Genomic DNA, 23552 nt, shown 5'->3' on the forward strand with positions numbered 1-23552 from the left:
CGGATCAGCATAACGAAAAGGCGAGGGGTCTCGCTCGTTTTGTCCACGACTGTACAACAAACATTTTATACCAGTGGCAGTGGATTTCGATCACGCTTTCTGTAGAGTTGACCATGTATTCCCACGTGGGGTAATGGGGTTGGGAATCCCCATCAAGTTTGTACACACGCTCTTGAGGCTGATTCACGGCTCTCACTCGAGAATTAGTAAACGGTGATAGCACAGAACCTATCACGATCGAGCGCTCAGTGCGGCAAGGTTGCCCCCTTTCAATCATTTTATTTGCAGTCGCCCTTGAACCTGCACTGCACGGGATCTGACGACGCCTTGAAGGAGTCCAACTACTGACGCATCTTTCCAATGCCGAGCGGGGACGTTCTCTTTTTCATGACAGGGGACGAAATCCTGAATTTGGAATGTTTCCGCAGTATGGAGCGGTTGCGGGTAGTGTCATCAACCTACGAAAGACCCGATGCTAGGAAAAGGGCAGAGGACTGCCGCCAGGGACAGCAGTGCCCATAACCAAGGTTCCTACTCTCATGTGTTTGGGAGTGGTATTCCATGGAAACATACTACGTACAGTGGCGGATAATTTTGAAAGGCAACTGCGACAGGTTCGCGCATTAGTACGACAGCACACACTGCGAGTCATATCTACATCTACATCTACATCCATACTCCGCAAGCCACCTGACGGTGTGTGGCGGAGGGTACCCTGAGTACCTCTATCGGTTCTCCCTTCTATTCCAGTCTCGTATTGTTCGTGGAAAGAAGGATTGTCGGTATGCTTCTGTGTGGGTTCTAATCTCTCTGGTTTTATCCTCATGGTCTCTTCGCGAAATATACGTAGGAGGGAGCAATATACTGCTTGACTCTTCGGTGAAAGTATGTTCTCGAAACTTTAGCAAAAGCCCGTACCGGGCTACTGAGCGTCTCTCCTGCAGAGTCTTCCACTGGAGTTTATTTATCATCTCCGTAACGCTTTCGCGATTACTAAATGATCCTGTAACGAAACGCGCTGCTGTCCGTTGGATCTTCTCTATCTTTTCTATCAACTCTATCTGGTACGGATCCCACACTGCTGAGCAGTATTCAAGCAGTGGGCGAACAAGCGTACTGTAACCTACTTCCTTTGTTTTCGGACTGCATTTCCTTAGGATTCTTCCAATGATAGTCTGGCATCTGCTTTACCGACGATCAACTTTATATGATCATTCCATTTTAAATCACTCCTAATGCGTACTCCCAGATAATTTATGGAATTAACTGCTTCCAGTTGCGGACCTGCTATTTTTTACCTAACTAATAAGGGATCTATCTTTCTATGTATTCGCAGCACATTACACTTGTCTACATTGAGATTCAATTGCCATTCCCTGCACCACGCGTCAATTCGCTGCAGATCCTCCTGTATTTCAGTACAATTTTACATTGTTACAACCTCTCGATACACCACAGCATCTGCAAAAAGCCTCAGTGAACTTCCGATGTCATCCACAAGGTTATTTATGTATATTGTGAATAGCATCGGTCCTATGACACTCCTCTGCGGCACACCTGAAATCACTCTCACTTCGGAAGACTTCTTCTCCATTGCGAATGACATGCTGCGTTCTGTTATCTAGGAACTCTTCAATCCAATCACACAATTGGTCTGATAGTCCATATGCTCTTACTTTGTTCATTAAATGACTGTGGGGAACTGTATCGAACGCCTTGCGGAAGACAAGAAACACGGCATCTACCTGTCAACCCGTGTCTATGGCCCTCTGAGTGTCGGGTACGAATAGCGCGAGCTGGGTTTCACACGACCGTCTTTTTCGAAACCCGTGCTGATTCCTATAGAGTAGATTTCTAGTCTCCAGAAAAGTCATTACACTCGAACATAATACGTGTTCCACAATTCTACAACTGATCGACGTTAGAGATATAGGTCTATAGTTCTGCACATCTGTTCGACGTCCCTTCTTGAAAACGTGGATGACCTGTACCCTTTTCCAATCCTTTGGAACGCTACGCTCTTCTAGAGACCTACGGTACACCGCTGCAAGAAGGGGGGCAAGTTCCTTCGCGTACTCTGTGTAAAATCGAACTGGTATCCCATCAGGTCCAGCGGCCTTTCCTCTTTCGAGCGATTTTAATTGTTTCTCTATCCCTCTGTCGTCTATTTCGATACCTACCATTTTGTCATCTGTGCGACAATCTAGAGAAGGAACTACAGTGCAGTCTTCCTCTGTGAAACAGCTTTGGAAAAAGACATTTAGTATTTCGGCCTTTAGTCTGTCATCCTCTGTTTCAGTACCATTTTGGTCACAGTGTGTCTGGACATTTTGTTTTGATCCACCTACTGCTTTGGCATAAGACCAAAATTTCTTAGGATTTTCTGCCAAATCAGTCCATAGAACTTTACTTTCGAATTCATTGAACGCCTCTCGCATAGCCCTCCTCACACTACGTTTCGCTTCGCGTAATTTTTGTTTGTCTGCAAGGCTTTGGCTATGTTTATGTTTGCTGTGAAGTTCCCTTTGCTTCCGCAGAAGTTTTCTAACTCGGTTGTTGTACCACGGTGGTTCTTTTCCATCTCACGATCTTGCTTGGCACGTACTCATCTAACGCATATTGTACGATGGTTTTGAACTTTGTCCACTGATCCTCAACACTATCTGTACTTGAGACAAAACTTCTGTGTTGAGCCGTCAGGTACTCTGTAATCTGCTTTTTGTCACTTTTGCTAAACAGAAAAATCTTCCTACCTTTTTAAATATTTCTATTTACGGCTGAGTTTAGGATTTCATTACTGTTTACGTCTGGTTTCAGCCAACTTTCGGTCCCTAGTACTGTTCCAGAGCGCACATTACGTCAGTGTGTATTTAGCACCAAACATAAGTCAATTAGTACACATACTGCCGTTGCCCATCACGATGAGTCAAGACTACAGTTGGCTTTGGGACATTTCGTAAGTGGCGACCTGCTCTTCAAAATACGCTACGCTAACTTGTCGTTGCCACCGAGACGAGGAGGCATCGCACTCGCAAACGTGAGGAACAGGGTGCGTATGTTATTTCTTAATATGATACAACGCTATTTGTGAACCGAGCACGTCACCTTCATGGGCGCTGTGATTAACGAATTGGCTCCCCATTCACTCTGTCCGCCAGTTAATGTAGGCCACATCAGGGCACCGCTCGCACACCTTCGGGACGTCTTCGTCGTTTGCAGCTACGTTCAGGACAGTTTGCCGGAGACCAGGCTGCCCACAACGAAAAACATATATCGAAGCTTCGTTCAGCAACAATCTCGCAATGTGGTCGAACAGAAATACCCGGTGATACAGTGGCAGAGAACATGGAGACCGATTCATCTTCCCTCTCTCCCAACAGAGGTACGTGCGTTGTGGTATGTATTGGTGAATGGCAAATTTCCGAACCGTCGACGACTGCACTCTGTTCGCCTGGTCGATACGCCGGTATTCCCCCACTGTTCGGTCGTCAACTCCGACGAGCACCGTATGGTTTGTGGCAAAACAATCGACTGTTGGCTTCTAAGGAGGAAAATGGAGTCCCTTATACTGCGTCGGCGCACAAGGCGATCAAAGTTGAAGACCTACGTTCCCGGACAATGTATAATTTCCCACCGCTAGGACAAACGCCGTGAACTGGATTAAGGGAATGGCTACATATTACCTGTATCGCACCGATGACAAGAACGTCATAGATTTTTGATACACACTGCAAGAGCAACATGTGATTTTGCGGCGATACATGAAATATAGAACACGTTTATCCAATTACTTTGGTTCGTTATTCACAGACCCTCCGGCAAGCTGGGGTGTCCGACTATGAGAAGTGAAATGAGAAGACAGCTCAACTTCACAAACATAGGACATGCCTGATGTATTCAGGGGACTATATATCGTTTCTAAGTAAGCGAGAAACCGACCTGGATGCACAACAACAAGGTCGTTGCAGCGTCACTTTTTATTTTCTTTTGGTAGTGAACTCTTCAAATCTAGACGGCATCGGGAGCCGTTTTAACATTTGCATTTGGTGAATGGCACTTCAGTTTCTGTATGTTGTGTTTTGAACCTATAAAAAAAACCATGAACCATCGACCTTGCCGTTGGTGTGAAGGCTAGCGTGCCTCAGCAATACAGAGAGGCGTACCGTTGGTACAACCACAACGGAGGGGTATCTGTTGAGAGGCCAGACAAACGTGTGGTTCGTGAAGAGGGCAGCAGCCTTTTCAGTAGTTACAGGGGCAACAGTATGGATGATAGACTGACCTGGCCTTGTAACACTAACCAAAACGGCCTTGCTGTACTAGTACTGCGAACGGCTGAAAGCAAGGGGAAAGTACAGCTGTAATTTTTCCCGAGGGCTTTACTGTATGGTTAAATGATAATGGTGTCCTCTTGGGTGAAATATTCCGGAGGTAAAATAGTCCCCCATTCTGATCTCCGGGCGGGGACGACTCAGGAGGACGTTGTTATCAGGAGAAAGAAAACTGGCGTTCTGCGGATCGGAGTGTGGGATGTCAGATCCCTTACGCGGGCAGGTAGGTTACAAAATGTAATAAGGGAAATGGATAGGTTAAAATTGGATATAGTGGAAATTAGTGAAGTTCGGTGGCAGAAGGAACACGAATTCTGGTCAGGTGAATACAGGGTTATAATAACAAAATCAAATAGGGGTAATGCTGGAGTAGGTTTAATTACGAATAAAAACAGGGTAAGCTACTACAAACAGCATAGTGAACGCATTATTGACGCCAAGATAGATACCAAGCCCACGCCTACCACAGTAGTACAAGTTTATATGCCAACTAGCACCGCAGATGACGAAGAGATTGGTGAAATGCATGATGAGATAAAATAAATTATTCAGATAGTGAAGGGAGACGAAAATTTGATAGTCATGGGTGATTGGAATTCGACAATAGGAAAAGGAAGAAAGGAAACGTAGTAGGTGAATATGGAATGGGGGTAAGGAATGAAAGAGGAAGCCGCCTGCTAGAATGTTGCACAGAGCATAACTTAATCATAGCTACCACATGGTTCACGAATCATAAAAGAGGTTGTCTAAATGGAAGAGGCCTGGTGATACTGGAAGGTTTCAGATAGATTATGTTATGATAAGACAGAGATTTAGGAACTAGGTTTTAAATTGTAAGACATTTCCAGGGGTAGGTGTGGACTCTGACCACAATCTATTGCTTACGAACCGTACATTAAAACTGAAAATTTCGCAACAACGTGGGAATTTAAGGAGATGGGACCTGGATAAACTGACAGAACCAAAGGTTGTAGAGAGTTTCAGGGAGAGCCTTACGGAACGATTGACAAGAGTGGGGAAAAGAAATACAGTAGAAGAAGAATGGGTAACTCTGAGAGATGAAATAGTGACGGTAGGAGAGGATAAAGTAGGTAAAAAGACGAGGGCTAGTAGAAATCATTGGGTAATGTAAGATATATTGAATTTAATTGATGAAAGGAGAAAATATAAAAATGCAGAAAATGAAGCAGGCAAAAAAGAAATACAAACGTCTCAAAAATTACATCGACATGAGTTGCAAAATGGCTAAGCAGGGTAGGCTAGAGGACAAATGTAAGGATGCAGAAGCATATATCACTAGGGGTAAGATAGATATAACCTACAGGAAAATAAAAAAGAGACCTTTGGAGAATAGAGAACCACTCGTATGAATATCAAGAGCTCAGATCATATCAACATTCCATTAGAACTACTGACAAGCTCACCATTTGGTGAGCAAGATGTATGAGACAGGTGAAATACCCTCATACTTCAAGGAGAATATAATAAATACAATCCCAAAGAAATCACGTGTTGAAAGATGTGAAAATTACCGAACAATCAGTATAATAAGTCACGGCTGCAAAATATTAACACGAATTCCTAACAGACTAATGGAAAAACTGGTACAAGCCGACCTTGGGGAAGATCACTTTGGATTCCGTAGAAATGATGGAACACGTGAGGCAATATTGACCCCACGACTTATAAGATAGATTAAGCAAAGCCAAACCTACGTATATAGCATTTGTAGGCCTAGAGAAAGCTTTTGACAATGTTGACTGGACAGTGTCTTGAAAGGAGGACATAAGATGAACATCAGCAATAGAAAAACGAGGATAATGGAATGTAGTTGAATTAAGTCAGGTGATTCTGAGGGAATTAGATTAGGAAATGAGACACTAAAGGTAGTAAAGGAGTTTTGCTATTTGGGAAGCAAAATAACTGATGATGGTCGAAGTAGAGAGGATATAAAATGTAGACTGGCAATGGCAAGGAAAGCGTTTCTGAAAAAGAGAAATTTGTTAACATCAAGGATAGATTTAAGTGTCGGGAAGTCGTTTCTGAAAGTATTTGTAGGGATTGTAGCCATGTATGGAAGTGAAACATCGACGATAAATAGTTTGGACAAGAAGAGAATAAATAGAAGCTTTCGAAATGTGGTGCTACAAAAGAAAGCTGAAGATTAGATGGGTAGATCACATAACTAATGAGGAGGTATTAAATAGAATTGGAGAGAAGAGAAATTTGTAGCACAACTTCACTAGAGGAAGGGATCGGTTGGTAGGACAAATTCTGAGGCATCAAGGGAGCACCAATTTAGTATTGGAGGGCAGCGCGGAGGATAAAAATCGTAGGGAGAGACCAAGAGATTAATACACAGAGCAGATTCAGAAGGATGTTGGTTGCAGAAGGTATTGGGAGATGAAGAAGCTTGCACAGGATAGAGTAGCATGGAGAGCAGCATCAAACCAGTCTCTTGACTGAGGACCACAACAATAACAAAAAGCGGCAAAAATCAATAGCCACAAATAAACCTTCAGTGAAATTAAAAAATTGAAAAATATAATTTCATAACTTAGACCACATTTCCAGTAAAGGGAGGGAGGAGACATCATGGTCAGGCCGCTAGTTGCGACCCCTGTCCATCCTGCCTCTGCCAACCCATGACCTTATCCTGCAAAGAAAAAAAAAAGTGGAAGTACTGTAGCAGCATCTTCTGACACCGAATGTAACAGCAGCTCCAAATGTAGTGGGAAGAGGTAGAAGGCACCATATTAGGACTCATCTGAGCTTTCCAAGTGATTTATTGTTTCCAAATACAGTGCCACATTCCCCCCAGTCTGCACCACCGAGTCCTGCAACGCTGAGGACGTCACCTCAGTGACCCATCAAGTGCTCTGCTAATGTGTCGGCCTTGTATGGCCGCATTGATATGACGATGTCAGGGCTGCGCCGACAGGCGACTCAGCAGCCTTCCTCCTGCACTGCCTCAGCCCCGCCAGCTGGCAACTGCAAGGTGACCCACACCGAGTGTCCTCGCTGGTGTGGCTTGGGTTGCAGCGACAACGAGCGCCTGCAATCCAGCAGCTGAATCTGCGGCCCTTGCCCTGGATGCCTCTGGTGCGTTTTGGGAGCCAAGACGACTGCCCACTGTAGCGAGCTGTGGTGTGGCCGCCACTGGCTGGCTACGAACCCCACGCCAGTTTCTGAGGGTCGAACCAGCAACCCACCGTGGACTGGAACACTGGCACCCCATCTGCTGCTGTGTGTAGCCAGTCGTGTGACACGCCCCATCGTCCAGGAGAGCTGCCACATTTCAGTGCTTTGTTAGTGAACCGGCACCTATTTACAGGCGGCTGCACGCCTTTGTTTTGCTAAACATGCCACTCTGTGTCATGTACTCATAACACATAGTTTGGCCAGTGGGTCCCTTCTGCCTGTGACTGTGTGTATTTTTTCCTGCCGTTATACGCCACTGTGGCCTCTATTTTACTTTGCAACTTCTGGTGAGCATAACACACCATAATCAGGTCCGTGCCTGGTTATAACTTGCCCACTCAAAAATATTGCACCAAAACTGACCTTTCCTATCCGAAATGGTGGTGTCGCTACATTATTCCCCCATTCGGAAAGACCCGGTCCTCGGGTCGACCTTTAACGAACTGTTAACTTGTTTGGATCGACACCTGTGATAGATTTCCTTACTTTTAGAAAACTTACATGTGGTCTAGTGCCCCTTGAAACACATGACTTGAACAAAAAGTAAAAATTCGGTACTGGACGACCACTGCTCGATCAACCCATTACCTACTCGTCTCACGCCCTCGGCATCCAATCCACTGGGACTTGGACTACCCTTTGTTCTGTCTTAGAATTGGCTCTCTGCCTGATAATAATGAAATCAACATATACAAAGTTAAGGCTGCGAAGACACTTGGCACAGAGGTGCTCACAATGATCGTTATTTGCCATTGCCTTTCCCTATGGTGAGCGACATGTTGCACAAGCTGTTCGGCTGATATGCGCCACTCTTGCTTTAAATTGAACTGGTTTACGAATCTCAACAGACCTGGCCCCAGAGTATGATTTAACAAGGTCAGATTCTGACTTTGCCTAAACTGGCTTCTGGCCAATACAGCTGTAGCTGCGTAACATTCAATGGCGTGACTCTTGAAATTGACACTGGCTGGTGGAAGATTGGTCCAATTATGTTACATGCAGTTCCATTGATTAAAATTCCGCTCCCCTCGAGCTATAAATGGTTCAAATGGCTCTGAGCACTATGGGACTTAACATCTTAGGTCATCAGTCCCCTAGAACTTAGAACTACTTAAACCTAACTAACCTAAGGACATCACACACATTCATGCCCGAGGCAGGATTCGAACCTGCGACCGTAGCAGTCCCGCGGTCTCGAGCTATATATGTTTTGCTTCTGCAAATACTCCCCGCTCAAAACAACTAGCTGCTACTACTAAATTCTCGTAGGTGGAGAAGATCCAATGCATCCTGACCCGTTACAAGCTCAATTTTGGCTCAACGATATCCCTTGGACAGTGCATTCCTTTCCCCCTAGCGAAAAATAACTGCACTGTGTACATGTCTGGATTGGTGCTTATCATCCTGGCTGGACATACCGTTACCTTACCTCTATGGCAGCTTCATAATTCCTCCCTAGTCAGTGTACCAGTTGCTAGCTGCTGAAATCAGCAATACCTCCTTAGTTTTCACTTCCACAAACTTGCTCAATGCTCGCCACTTCACTGGATGCGGGTGGACCATGTAACACTGAGACCTTGTATTCTTCCCCATAACTGGGAATAGGGCCAAAATATACACTCTTGCACAGTTGGTTATTACCCTTACTATTGCAACATGGTAGATTTTGCTCGCTGGGCTCCATTATTAAACATAACCCTGATGGAGTTCCTTCTGTGCCTTGCACAACCCGCGTAAATATTGGTCCGGCAGTAATAAACCGGTACTTATCTGGCCTTGAAATGCGCGATGCAGCGCTTTCTGCATATTCGTTATTACTCCCTGTACATCCTACACACTGTCAACTAATCCTTGCAGAAGTATCGTTAACACCACGTTGCTATCTAGGACTTCCAGACACCCCTGTGAGGTCCCCAGGTTACGATTTATCATGTCTTTTGGCACCTTGGCGTATCCCATCACCTGCCCTACTAATGCCCAGAGCAACCGTGTGTTATTCAGGACTTCCCCTTCCATGTCCCTATCTGAGTTGCATGCCAAGCTTCCGTTGCTCTACTCTCCTCTGCAGGTTGACTCACCGCTTCCACCGTGTTGTTCAGTTTTTTTTATATTGCTTTCGTCTGTGGTTCCAAAAACTGGCTTCAAAATTTCCCCCCCCCCCCCCCCCCCGTTCAGCCATCTTCGTTTAAATCTTATCCATGGCACCGCTTGCTCCATCTGTCCTACCTGATACCTGCAATTTCTTATACTCCCCTGCAACTTCCTTCGGCTTTCCCTAGCCCTCTGCACATTGCCTAAGCTCTTTGAACATTTCCTCAAGCCTCCTTACTTCATTCCACATTTCCCATATGTTCCATACCAACCCTAATGCCCACTGGTGAGCCGACACCACCACATCTTCCTGCCTTGTGTACAGCACACCCCCATCCAGGTGCTGCACCGTTAAGGTGTCCACCCCAATGATGAAGAGATGAATTACTACCAATGCTCCCCCTTTGAGTGACCTAAGAACAAGGATCACCATCACCCTTCCTCTCTCTTCCAAACGACTGCTGTCTGCGGCAGGCTATACTCAAAAATACATATACAAAAATACAACTCCTAATTAATCTATGCAAACACAATGATCCATAACAAGAAAACAAAAAAAAACTACAAATACTCTACTACTTTCTGGATCACAAAGCATACGGTACTTCGTGCTGTACTCTATCTTCCTGGTTTTCTCTGTGCTTAGCACCTCTCTTCCTTCTCTCTTTCTCCCTCTTTCCTTTCTGAGACCCACTTGGAATCACATCTGGGCAACCCTTAAATGGCTGTAACCAGCCAATGTGTACTATCGTTTTTCTAGTTGGCAGCTGAACTTAAACATTAATGGGGGATGTGGTTTCAATTACTTGGTACCTCATGAGGAATTTCTTTGTTTTCCGCATTTTGCGTATAGGGGATTGACAGCATTCCCCATTCCCCCACTCTATACTGCAGTAAACTCCCTTTCTGTTTCACTGCGTCTTCCTGCCTTTCCAAAGCCTTCATATTAGCCTTTTGTACCCATCTCCAAATATCCCAAATTGTACTCACAAACTGACGTACAGATTCATCTGTCCTTCCTTTCTATAATCTCTCTAAATCAAATGGTGATGGCATTTTTCGCCAATAATCTACCTCATATGGAGACAAACCGGTATTTGTATGGACTTCTGAATTATATTTGCATACAATATGCTTCACACACTCATCCCACTGATGGTGATGAGAATCCACATAAAAACAGCATCTTTCCGATTGTTCTGTGTACCCATTCTGTGCTTCCGTTGGCCTTTGGATGCAATGTGCTCGTCCTCACCTTCCTTATGTTCAATAATTTACACAGTTCCTTCAGTAAATCCGACATGAAGTTGGTCCCTTGGTCAGCTATTACTGTCTCCAGTACATCGAACTTCAAAATCCATTTGTTTACTAATGCTTGCATGACCATTGCTACCTGTTGATTTGGCATAGCCACCATCTCCACATACCTCGAAAAATGGTCTATTATTATCAGAACGAATCTGTTCCCCGATGGTGTTCGCCTGAAAGGTACTAAGACATAAATCCCCAATATAGAGAATGGACATTTCGCTTCCAGTGATCGTTGTAGCTGTAACTGTTTCCGACTCACCTTGCGTTCCTGACTGCCACTGTATTGCACAGCACAATCAAGTACAAAAATAACCCTACTCCCTACACCTCGGTATCATCATGGTCAGTAACATAATACTCAAACCAATGAAAAAGTAATTAAGTGCCACGAAAAAAAAATCTTACTGCCCCAAATACACTAACACACTGACAACAAAAAATACTATGCCCCTGCAAAACATCTACAATGGCCTGCCATGAGCCATACTCAAAAACACAAAAAAAAAAGAAAACGTCTAACACTCGAAATAAAACTGGTCAAAACTCACCACATCTTGTGCCTGTAATGCAGACAGTGGACACCAAATGTAGCAGCAACTTTTGATACCAAATGTAACAGCAACAGCAAATGTAGTGGAAAGAGGTAGAAGGCACCATATTAAGACTCATCTGAGCTTTCCAAGTGATTTATTGTTTCGAACTACAGTGCTGCCTTCCCTTCGGTCTGCACCACTGGGTCCCTCAATGTTGAGGACACCACCTAAGCGACCTGTCAAGCACTCTGCTAATGTTTCGGACTTGTATGGATGCATTGAAACACAAAGGCTCAATCTAGATATAGCATGGGTCAGTGAAGTGAACTGGAAAGAAGACCAGCATTTCTGATCAGATGAGTATAGGGTAATATCAACAGCATGAGAAAATGGTATAACTGGAGTAGGATTCTGGATGAATAGGAAGTTAGGGCAGAAAGGGTGTGTTACTGTGAACAGTTCAATTACAGGGTTGTTCTTATCAGAATCGACAGCAAACCAGCACTGACAACTATAGTTCAAGTATACATGCCAACGTCGTAAGCTGAAGATGAAGAAATAAAGAAAGTATATGAGGATATTAAAAAGGTAATACAGTATGGAAAGGGAGATGAAGATCTAGTACTCATGGGGGACTAGAATACAGTTGTAGGGGAAGCAGTAGTAGAAAAGGTTACGGAGGAATATGGGTTTTGGACAAGGAATGAAGGAGAAGAACGTCTAATTCAGTTCTGTAATAAATTTCAGCTAGTAATAGCGAATAATCTGTTCGAGATTCAAAAGAGACGGCGGTATAATTGGAAAATACCAGATGATACCGGAAGATTTCAGTTGGATTACATCATGCTCAGACAGAGATTCCAAAGTTAGATACTGGATTGTAAAGTGTACCTGGGAGCAGATATAGACTCAGGCTTATGATGAAAGGCAGTCTAGAATTCAAGAGATTAGTCAGGAAGAATCAATACTCAAAAACATGGGATACTGATGTTCTAAAGGATAACGAGAGAGGCTTGAAGTTCTCTAAGGCTATAGATACAGCAATAACGAATAGCTAAGTAGGCAGTACAGTTAAAGAAGAATGGACATCTCTAAAAAGATCAGTCACAATGATGGAAAGAAACATATAGGTACAAACAAGGTAATTGCGAAGGAACCCTGGGTAACAGAAGAAATACTTCAGTTGGTCTATGAAAGAAGGAAGTACAAAAATGTTCAGGGAAGTTCAGGAATACAGAAATACAAATCGCTGAGGAACGAAATGAGTAGAAAGTGCAGAGAAGCTACGACGAAAAATGTGAAGAAATCAAAAAAGAAATTCTTATCGAAATAACTGACGTAACTTACAGGAGTCAAAACAACCTTAGGTGACACTAAAAGCAATGTTGATAACATTAAGAGTGCAACGGGAATTTCACAGTTAAATGCAGAGGAAAGAGCGTATAGGTGAAAAGAGTAGATTGATGGCCTCTATGATGGAGAACATTTGTCTGATAGAAGAAGAAACAAGAGTAGATTTAGAAGAGAGTGTGGATTCAGTAATGGAATCAGAATTTAAGAGAGTTTTGGAGGACTTAAGATCAAATAAGGCACAGATAACATAGCATCAAAATTTCTAAACTCATTGGTGGAAATGGCAACAAAGCGACTATTCATGTTGGTGTGTGGAATGTATGAGTTTGGTGACATACCATCTGGCTTTCGGAAGACTATCACCGACACAGTTTCGAAGACTGCAAAAGCTGACAAATTAGAGAATTATAGCACCATCAGCTTGACAACTCATGCATCCAAGTTACTGACAAGAATAATTTACGAAAGAATGAAAAATAAAATTGAGAATGTGATAGACGACGATTACTTTGGCTTTAGAGAAAGTAAGGGCAACAGAGAGCCAATTCTGAAGTTGCAGTTGATAATGGAAGCAAGACTACAGAAAAATAAAGGCAAGTTCGTAGGATTTGTTGACCTGGAAAAAGCGTTCGACAATGGTGCAAGGTGTTCGCAATTCTGAGAAAAACAGTGATAAGCTTTAGGGAGAAACGAGTAATATACGGTATGTACAACACCCAAGAGGGAATAATAAGAGTGGACGACGATTCTCTGATAACATTGCTATCCAGAGTGAACGTGAAAAAGAATTACGTGATACGCTGACTGGAATGAACACTCTAATCAGTACAGAATATGGATTGAGAGTAAATCGAAGAAAGATGAATGTAATGAGAAATAGCAGAAATGAGGAATGCGAGCAACCTAACACCAGGATTGATGGTGACGAAGTAGATGAAGTTAAGGAATGAGCAAGAAGAACATCAAAAGCAGACTAGCACTGGCAAAAAGGGCTTTTTGGCTTAGGGAAGTCTACTAGTATCAAACATAGGCCTTAATTTGAGGAAGAAATTCTAAGATTGTGAAACATGGATTGTGGGAAAACAGGAACAGTAGAGAATCGAAGTATATCATATATAGTGCTACAGGCAAATATTGTAAACTTGGTGCACTTATAAGGTAAGGAATGAGGAGGTTCTGCGCACGATTGGAAAGGAAAGGAATATGTGGAAAACTGTGACAAGTAGAAGGGACAGAATGATAGGACATCTGTAAAGACGTCAGGGATTTACACTACTGGCCATTAAATTGCTACACCAAGAAGAAATGCAGATGATAAACGGGTATTCATTGGACAAATATATTATACTAGAACTGACATAAGATTACATTTTCACGCAATTTGGGTGCATAGATCCCGAGAAATCAGTACCCAGAACAACCACCTCTGGCCGTAATAACGGCCTTGATACGCCTGGGCATTGAGTCGAAAAGAGCTTGGATGGCGTGTAATGGTGCAGCTGCCCATGCAGCTTCGGCACGATACCACAGTTCATCAAGGGTAGTGACTGGCGTATTGTGACGAGGCAGTTCTTCGGCCACCATTGACCAGACGTTTTCAATTGGTGAGAGATTTGGAGAATGTGCTGGCCAGGGCAGCAGTCGAACATTTTCTGTACCCAGAAAGGCCCGTACAGGACCTGCAACATGCGGTCGTGCATTATCCTACTCAATTGTAGGGTTTTGCAGGGATCGATTGAAGGGTAGAGCCACGGGTGGTAACACATCTGAAATGTAACGGCCACTGTTCAAAGTAACGCCAATGCGAACAAGAGGTGACCGAGACGTGTAACCGATGGAACCCCATACCATCACGCCGCGTGATACGCCAGTATGACGATAACGAATACACACGCTTCCAATGTGTGTTTACCGCGATGTCGCCAAACACGGATGCGACCATCATGATGCTGTAAACAGAATCTGGATTCATCCGAAAAAATCACATTTTGCCATTCGTGCACCCAGGTTCGTCGTTGAGTACACCATCACAGGCGCTCCTGTCTGTGATGCAGCGTCAAGGGTAACGGCAGCCTTGGTCTCAGAGCTGATAGTCCATGCTGCTGCAAACGTCGTCGAACTGTTCGTGCAGATGGTTGTTGTCTTGCAAACGTCCCCATCTGTTGTCTCAGGGATCAAGACGTGGCTGCACGATCCGTTACAGCCATTCGGATATGATGCCTGTCATCTCGACTGCTAGTGATACGAGGCCGTCGGGATCATGCACGGCGTTCCGTATTACCCTCCTGAACCCACCGATTCCATATTCTGCTAACAGTCATTGGATCTCGACCAACGCGAGCAGCAATGTCGCTATACGATAAACCGCAATCGCGATAGGCTACAAATCGACCTTTATCAAAGTCGGAAACGTGATGTAACCCACTTCTCCTACTTACACGAGGCATGACAACAGGTGTTTCACCAGGCAACGCCGGTCAACTGCTGTTGGTCGGTTGGAAACTTTCCTCATGTCAGCACGTTGTAGGTGTCGCCACCGGCGCCAACCTTGTGTGAATGCTCTGAAAAGCTAATCATTTGCATATCACAGCATCGTCTTCCTGTGGATTAAATTTCGCGTCTGTAGCACGTCATCTTCGTGGTGTAGTGTATTTCCATGGTACTAGGTGGAGCTATAGAGGGCAAAAACTGTAGAGGAAGACAGAGATTGGAATACATCCAACAAATTGCAATTGCTACTCTGAGATAAAGAGGTTGGCACAGGAGAGGAATTCGTGGTAGGCCACATCATAAATACACAGGGTGGTCCATTGATCGTGACCGGGCCAAATATCTCAGGAAATAAGCGTCAAACGAAAAAAACTACAAATAACGAAACTTGTCTAGTTTGAAGGGGGAAACCAGATGGCGCTATGGTTGGCTCGCTAGATGGCGCTGCCATAGGTCAGTAGGACATCAACTGCGTTTTTTAAAATAGGAATCCCCATTTTTATTACATATTCGTGTAGTACGTAAAGGAATATGAATGTTTTAGTTGGACCACTTTTTTCGCTTTGTGATAGATGGCGCTGTAATAGTCACAAACATATGGCTCACAATTTTAGACGAACAATTGGTAACAGGTAGGGTTTTTAAATTAAAATACAATACGTAGGTGCGTTTGAACATTTTATTTCGGTTGTTCCAATGTGATACATGTATCTTGGTGCACTTATCATTTATGATAACGCATGCTGTTACAGCTTGCTTACCTGTAATTACCACATTAATACAGTAAATGCTCAAAATGATGTCCGTCAACCTCAATGCATTTGGCAATACGTATAACGACATTCCTCTCAACAACGAGTAGTTCGCCTTCCGTATTGTTCGCACATCTATTGACAATGCGCTGACGTATGTTGTCAGGCGTTGTCGGTGGATCACGATAGCAAATATCCTTCAACTTTCCCCACAGAAAGAAATCCGGGGACGTCAGTTCCGGTGAATGTGCGGGCCATGGTATGGGGCTTCGACGACCAATCCACCTGTCATGAAATATGCTATTCAATACCGCTTCAACCGCACGCGAGCTATGTACCGGACATCCAATATGTTGGAAGTACATCGCCATTCTGTCATGCAGTGAAACATCTTGTAGTAACATCGGTAGCACATTACGTAGGAAACCAGCATACATTACACCATTTAGATTGCCATCGATAAAATGGGGGCCAATAATCCATCCTCGCATAATGCTGCACCATACATTAACCAGCCAAGGTTGCTGATGTTCCACTTGTAGCAGCCATCGTGGATTTTCCGTTGCCCAATAGCGTATATTGTGACGGTTTATGTTACCATGTCCATTATAATTTTCCGGGCTGTTATGCCGTGGTCGGTTGATGAATTCTGAGGTGATTCCCAACGTTTCGTCTCCGACTGCGGGAGACATCTTCAAGGGTGTCCGTAGCTTGATGGAAGGTCCAACACACACACACACACTGGCTCGCTATTGACAGTAGCGAGCAAGTGTGTGTGTTGGACCTTCCATCAAGCTACGGACCCCCTTGAGGATGTCTCCCGCAGTCGGAGACGAAACGTTGGGAATCACCTCAGAATTCGTCAACCGACCACGGCATAACAGCCCGGATAATTATAATGCCCGGGTTCCCGGGTTCGATTCCCGGCGGGGTCAGGGATTTTCTCTGCCTCGTGATGGCTGGGTGTTGTGTGATGTCCTTAGGTTAGTTAGGTTTAACTAGTTCTAAGTTCTAGGGGACTGATGACCATAGATGTTAAGTCCCATAGTGCTCAGAGCCATTTGAACCATTTTTGAATTATAATGGACATGATATTTCCGGCCGTGAAAGTTTACATTTTGGTTTATGTTACCGCTATTAGTGAATGACGCTTCGTCGCTAAACAGAACGCGTGCAAAAAATCTGCCATCGTCACGTAATTTCTCTTGTTCCCAGTGGCAGAACTATACACGGCGTTCAAATTCGTTGCCATGCAATTTCTGGTGCATAGAAATATGGTACGGGTGCAGTCGATGCTGGTGTAGGATTCTCAACACCGACGTTTTTGAGATTCCCGATTCTCGCGCAATTTGTCTGCTACTGATGTGCGGATTAGTCGCGACATCAGCTAAAACACCTACTTGGGCATCATCATTTGTGGCAGGTCGTGGTTGACGTTTCACATGTGGCTGAACACTTCCTGTTTCCATAAATAACGTAACTACCCGGCGAACGGTCCGGACACTTGGATGATGTCGTCCAGGATACGGAGCAGCATATATAGCACACTCCCGCTGGACATTTTGATCACAATAGCCATACATCAACATGATATTAACCTTTTCCGCAACTAGTAAACGGTCCATTTTAACACGGGTACTGTATCACGTAGCAAATACCGTCCGCACTGGCGGAATGTTATGTGATACCACGTACTTATACGTTAGTGACTATTACAGCGCCATCTATCACAAAGCGAAAAAAGTGGTCCAACTAAAACATTCATATTTCTTTAAGTACTACACGAATATGTAATAAAAAATAGGCGTTCCTATTTAAAAAAACTCTGTTGATATCCGTTTGACCTATGGCAGCGCCATCTAGCGGGCCAACTATAGCGCCATCTAGTTTCCCCGTTCAAGCTATACAAGTTTCGTTCTTTGTAGTTTTTTCGTTTGATGCTTGTGCCGGTCACTATCAATGGACCACCCTGTATATATGGCACTTCGGTCGGCAAAGCCTGTATTAGACAACACCTGTCTGAAGCAGGTGTTAGATTGGTTGCTGCCGTTACAATTACAGGTTATCAAGATTTAAATTAGTTAAACGTGGTTTTATAGTTGGCGCCCGAGAGATGGGACACAGAATCTCCGAGGTAGCGATGAAGTGGGGATTTTACCGTACGAGCGTTTCACGCGTGTACCGTGAATTTCAGGAATACGGTAAAACATCAAACCTCCGCAGGAAGGCAACCAACGACGACCGAAGAGAATCATTCAACGTAACAAAAGTGCAACCCTTCCACATATTGCTGCAGATTCCAATTCTGGGCCATCAACAATTGTCAATGTGGGAATCGCTCAATGAAACTCGAGTTCCCTTGTACACAAAGCTTTACGCCTCGTCTGGGCCCGTCGACACCGACATTGGACTGTTGATCACTAGAATCATGTTGCCTGGTCGGACGTGTCTCGTTTCAAATTATATCAAGCGTACGCACTTGTCCTGGTTTGGAGACAACCTAATGAATCCATGGATCCTGCATGTCACCAGGGGACTGTTCATGCTGGTTGAAGCTCTGTAATGGCGTGGCCCGCGTGCAGTTGGAGTGATTGGGACACCTGATACGTGTATACATGACTCTGACAGGCAACGTGCTCTTCAGAAGAGTTCTCCACCCCCTCGTAGTCTTACGGATTTATGGACAGCCCTGCAGGATTCATGGTATCAATTCCCTCCTCTACTATTTCAGTCAGTAGTCGAGACTACGGCACGTCGTGTTGCGGTACTTCCGCGTGCTCGATGGGGCCCTACACAATATTAGGCAGGTGTACCATATTCTTTGACTCTACAGTATATGGTCAAAAGTAACCGGACACCCCCAAAAACATACGTTTTTCATATTAGGTACATTGTGCTGCCACCTACTACCAAGTACTCCATCTCAGCGACCTCAGCAGTCGTAAGACATTGTGAGAGAGCAGAATGGGGCGCTCCGCAGAACTCACGGACTTCGAACATGGTCAGGTGATTGGGTGTCACTTGTGTCATATGCCTGTACGCGAATTTTCCACATGCCTAAACATCCCTGGTTATATTGTTTCCGATGTCATAGTAAAGTGCAAACGTGAAGGGACACGTAGGGCAGAAAAACGTACGGGCCGACCTCATTTGTTGACTGACATCGATCGCTGACAGTTGAAGAGGGTCGTAATGTGTAATAGGCAAACATCTATCCAGACCATCACAAAGGAATTCCATACAGCATCAGGATCCACGGCAAGTACTACGACAGTAAGGCGGGAGGTGAGAAAACTCGTATTTCATGGTCGAGCGGCTGCTCGTAAGCCACACATCATGCCGGAAAATCCCAAAGGACGCCTCACTTGGTGTAAGGAGCGTAAACATTGGACGATTGGACTGTGGAAAAACGTTGTGTGGAGGGACGAATCACAGTACACAACGTGGCGATCCGATGGCAGGATGTGGGTATGACGAATTCCCGGTGAAAGTCATCTGCCAGCGTATGTAGTGCCAACAGTAAAATTCGGAGGCGGTGGAGTTATGGTGTGCTCGTGTTTTTCATGGAGAGGACTTTGTTGTTTCACGTGGCACTGTCACAGCACAGGCCTACATTGAAGTTTTAAGCAGCTTCTTGCTTCCCACTGTTGAAGAGCAATTCGGGAATGGCGACTGCACCTTTCAATGCGATCGAGCACCCGTTCATAATGCACGGCCTGTGGCGGATTCGTTACACGACAATAACATCCCTCTAATTGACTGGCCTGTACAGAGTACTGACCTGAATCCTATAGAACACCTTGGGCCTTTGAGATGTTTTGGAACGCCGACTTCGTGCCAGGCCTCACCGACCGACATCAATACCTCTCCTCAGTGCAGAACTCCGTAAAGAATGGGCTGCCATTCTCTAAAAAACCTTCCAGCACCTGATTGAAAGTATGCCTGCGAGAGTGGAAGCTATCATCAAGACTGTGTGTGGGCCAACACCGTATTGAATTCCAGCATTACTGATCGAGGGCACCACGAGCTTATTAGTCATTTTCAGCCGATGGTCAGGATACTTTTCGAGTGGATAAGGTGGGTGCGATATGACTTCCCAACGCAACTCCTCGACTAGCAGAATGCAAGCTAGAGTTATCATGGGGTAACAGCAATTGGCGCAGTCTTGCTGGTCGTTGTTCTTGGACTGCGTCTGCAAGGCGTCTCAGTTGTTGACAATAAATGCATCAGCGTCGGTTACATCTCGGGAAAGCAATTCAGAGTACGTCACACGGTTGCTTTTCCACCGCATCTAACATTATCTTTTATGGATTAAAGATATGTGCAATTCTATGTATGGGGAGCTGCTGCTTTGTTTGGGTTCAAGCATTGCTTTCTTTTCCTTATATTAGCATAAAGACACCATTTCTCGTTACCAGCAGTGATACGGAATGGGAATGGTCGGTGTTCTTCACCAGCCAGTTGATGACCTGCAAGCAGAGATGCACACATGGCCGTCCGCAGAGTTTCGTGATTTTGACTCATAGAGCCTGCGGTACCCACTCACCCGATTTTTGAATCTCTCCCACTCTATGCAAATGTCGCACGATGATGGAATCGTCACAGCTCCTCACGTTTGCCAGTTCTCGAGTACACTGATGTTGATCATTGTGTATCAGTGCGTTTAGACGATCATCAAATTTGGAAGAACTTCCCTGAGCGTAGAGGGTAACGTCAAAACGTTTCTCCTTAAAGCGAAGAAATCTTTTTTTTGCTATGTTCTGTCCAGTGCCATTACCCCTACACAGGGCGCAAATGTTTGTGGCTGCTGCCACTGCTTCCATCCCTCTGCTGAACTCAAACAGAAGAATATTTTGGAAATATTATGATTTTTCCACTTGGCAGTCCCTTTTCTAGCGTCCAGATCTCCATTTACTATCTCCAAATGACAAAACGACAATATTTAAATTCAAATAGCAAGAGTGGACTACTAATAAAAAATGACAATCGATGAATAAACCCATAGTAACCGAATGCCAATATGGAAAATAGTAACTCTACGAACTTACGCATCGACGCAATAAACAGGAGCCGGTAGCGATACGAGGGCCAATACAAGCGTCATACAGGCGGCGGTACTTCACACTACACCGCCGTTACAACGAAAGACTGTGCCTAGTAAGCACTCAAACACGCAATAAATTTAAAAATTGAACTAGTAACCGCACAGATAACTCCAGGTAAGTCGGTCGTGCTTGACTCTCATAAAAATAATTCTCAAAGGAAAGTGTACTCGCCGGATCTGCAGCAGGAACGTAAGTTAAATGTTAAAATGAGTAAGTTTTTGAAACATCGATGTAGGACCCATGGCTGCTACATATGCACAATGAAAACTGAAGTTCGGCCACTTACCTCATCGTAGATTTCTTCGTCACTCATCTGTATCTCGGATTCCATCAGGGTGTCCATGAGGGCCTTCCTACTGTTGAGAGACGAGTTGACTTTGTTCATCTTCTTATATGCAATCACACGTCTGACTAGGTTGTTGGTGACCGGCGTATGTGATGCTAACTTATGACTTAATCCTGTGCTCCACATGATGAATTCTGAGTGATACCACGGTCGGAAAAGCACTTTCTGTTGGAACAGAGAGATTAAGATCAGTAACGAACCATAGAAAGATAATTCGTTTTTAAATAATTCGAGTTCCTTAGCGTACAAAAAAGAATGAAAAGAAGTGATCCGCCAATTTACAATATATAATAAGTTTCGTCACGCAATTTTTTATACTCCGACGCTTGTAAACTCCGTTCCATTACTTTAGGGACGTATTGAAATTTATCTAATTAATCTCCTTTACAAGAAGGGAACAGAATGGACATAAAAAGCTATTTACTTATCTTCTTTTAACTGACAAACATGGTATTCACAAAAAAAGTATATTCATGGAAAAAAATTTTAAATTAATACAAGGACAGGACCTAGCTTGCTTTAGAAGTGGATATAGCGCCACATATCATTTGAAAGTCGTCAGCGGAACTATAGAACTAAGTAATGAGTGTGAATTATCAATCTGACTGAGTTAATTGATTTTGAGGAATAATCTGACTCACTTTCGACGAAACCTATAAAAACAGCTGTTGAGAATCATGCCACTGATTCAGCTTACGTCTTACACTAAAAGAAATACAGTAAAATAACGAAACAAAATGTTAAAAATTATCTGAATATTTTAGGTAAACTAAAAGGGTTTTCCAAAGAAAAAAATGGTTCAAATGGCTCTGAGCACTATGGGACTTAACATCTGAGGTCACCAGTCCCCTAGAACTTTGAACTACCTAAACGTAACTAACCTAAGGACATTACGCACATCCATGCCCGAGGCAGGATTCGAACCTGCGCCAGTAGCGGTCGCGCGGTTCCTGACTGAAGCGCGTAGAACCCCTCTGCCACTGTGGCCGGCGGTTTTCCAAAACTAAGTTTCTGATGACGCTAAACAGCAACATTTACGATCCATGCATATTATTAATTCTGAGTTACTGCTGTGAGGCATGAACATCTAAAGCGAAACCCACCGAAACACTGTTGTTCTGAGAGGAATGTAATTAATCATTTAAATATATTACTTAGACTAATGTATTTCCTAAATTTCATTACTCTACATTAATTAATGTTTGGTCTTAAGATTTTTTTCGTCATTGTATTTCATTTATGATTTTGTGATAAAGATTGTGAATCTGACACTTTTCTTTTCAATATTTTTGTGCGGAAAATAAAACGTTTACTAAAGACCAGCTTCAGTAACAGATTTTCATAAGACATTTTTGTAGTGAGGAAATGCGAAAATCACTGCGTATTTGGCTCTCCTCCCCTTCCCCCTCTCCCCTCCCCCTCTCTGCGTCAAGCCCAGCCTGGCCCCCTACCAAACCCAGTAGACCGCGTCGACTACAAGTGCAACAGCTTGTGCCCGCACAACAGACAACACAGCGAGCACGTGGAGCCAGAGAAACAGCTGCTGTTGGTTGACTGCCATCCTGTACCCACTAAAATCTCTGAACCGTCAATCACAAAGTAATTTTAACTGGGGTATAGTCACATGGTTGGCCCAGCCCATCGAGGCAAGCAGTCCGTGAACCGCCTATCGTAGGTGCAACGGGGTCAGCTATGCCATCAACGGAGCGTCGCTGTCGCTGCACGACGCGTCTCGACCCGTCACAAGACATTGGTATGCATGTACGTTACTTCTCTCACAGTTTGTAGCTAATAATAATCCAGATAGTAAGTTGGTTCTTCCTCCAGGGGCATAGTTTCTGCCAAAGGGAACTAATACTATGTTTCTACATCTTTTGATTGGTTCAAAAGATATCCTGGGGAAATAATTGGGAGTTTTTGAGCTAGTAAGGCAAGGGGACAACGAGATATTGTTAAAATTTAACATAGCAACGACAGTGGGGAAGTTGGTTCCCAACTGCAAGCAGGCGAAAGATACAGTACTAGGGAAGCACATGTAC

At 44.1% G+C, this 23552-nt stretch overlaps 1 protein-coding gene across 1 annotated transcript in view; it reads right to left on the bottom strand.

The window, feature by feature from the left end:
• The window catches only part of LOC124788708 (cytochrome P450 4V2-like), a 77134-nt gene extending 55495 nt beyond the window's left edge, over positions 1 to 21639 (bottom strand). Inside the window, exon 1 of the mRNA XM_047255988.1 lies at positions 21454 to 21639. Within this exon, the coding sequence (XP_047111944.1) occupies positions 21454 to 21639 (186 nt within the window). The remainder of the gene's footprint in view (positions 1 to 21453) is intronic.
• Between the last annotated feature and the right edge of the window lie 1913 nt (positions 21640 to 23552).

The sequence above is a fragment of the Schistocerca piceifrons genome, chromosome 3, assembly GCF_021461385.2.
Source record: "Schistocerca piceifrons isolate TAMUIC-IGC-003096 chromosome 3, iqSchPice1.1, whole genome shotgun sequence".
NCBI lineage: Eukaryota > Metazoa > Arthropoda > Insecta > Orthoptera > Acrididae > Schistocerca > Schistocerca piceifrons.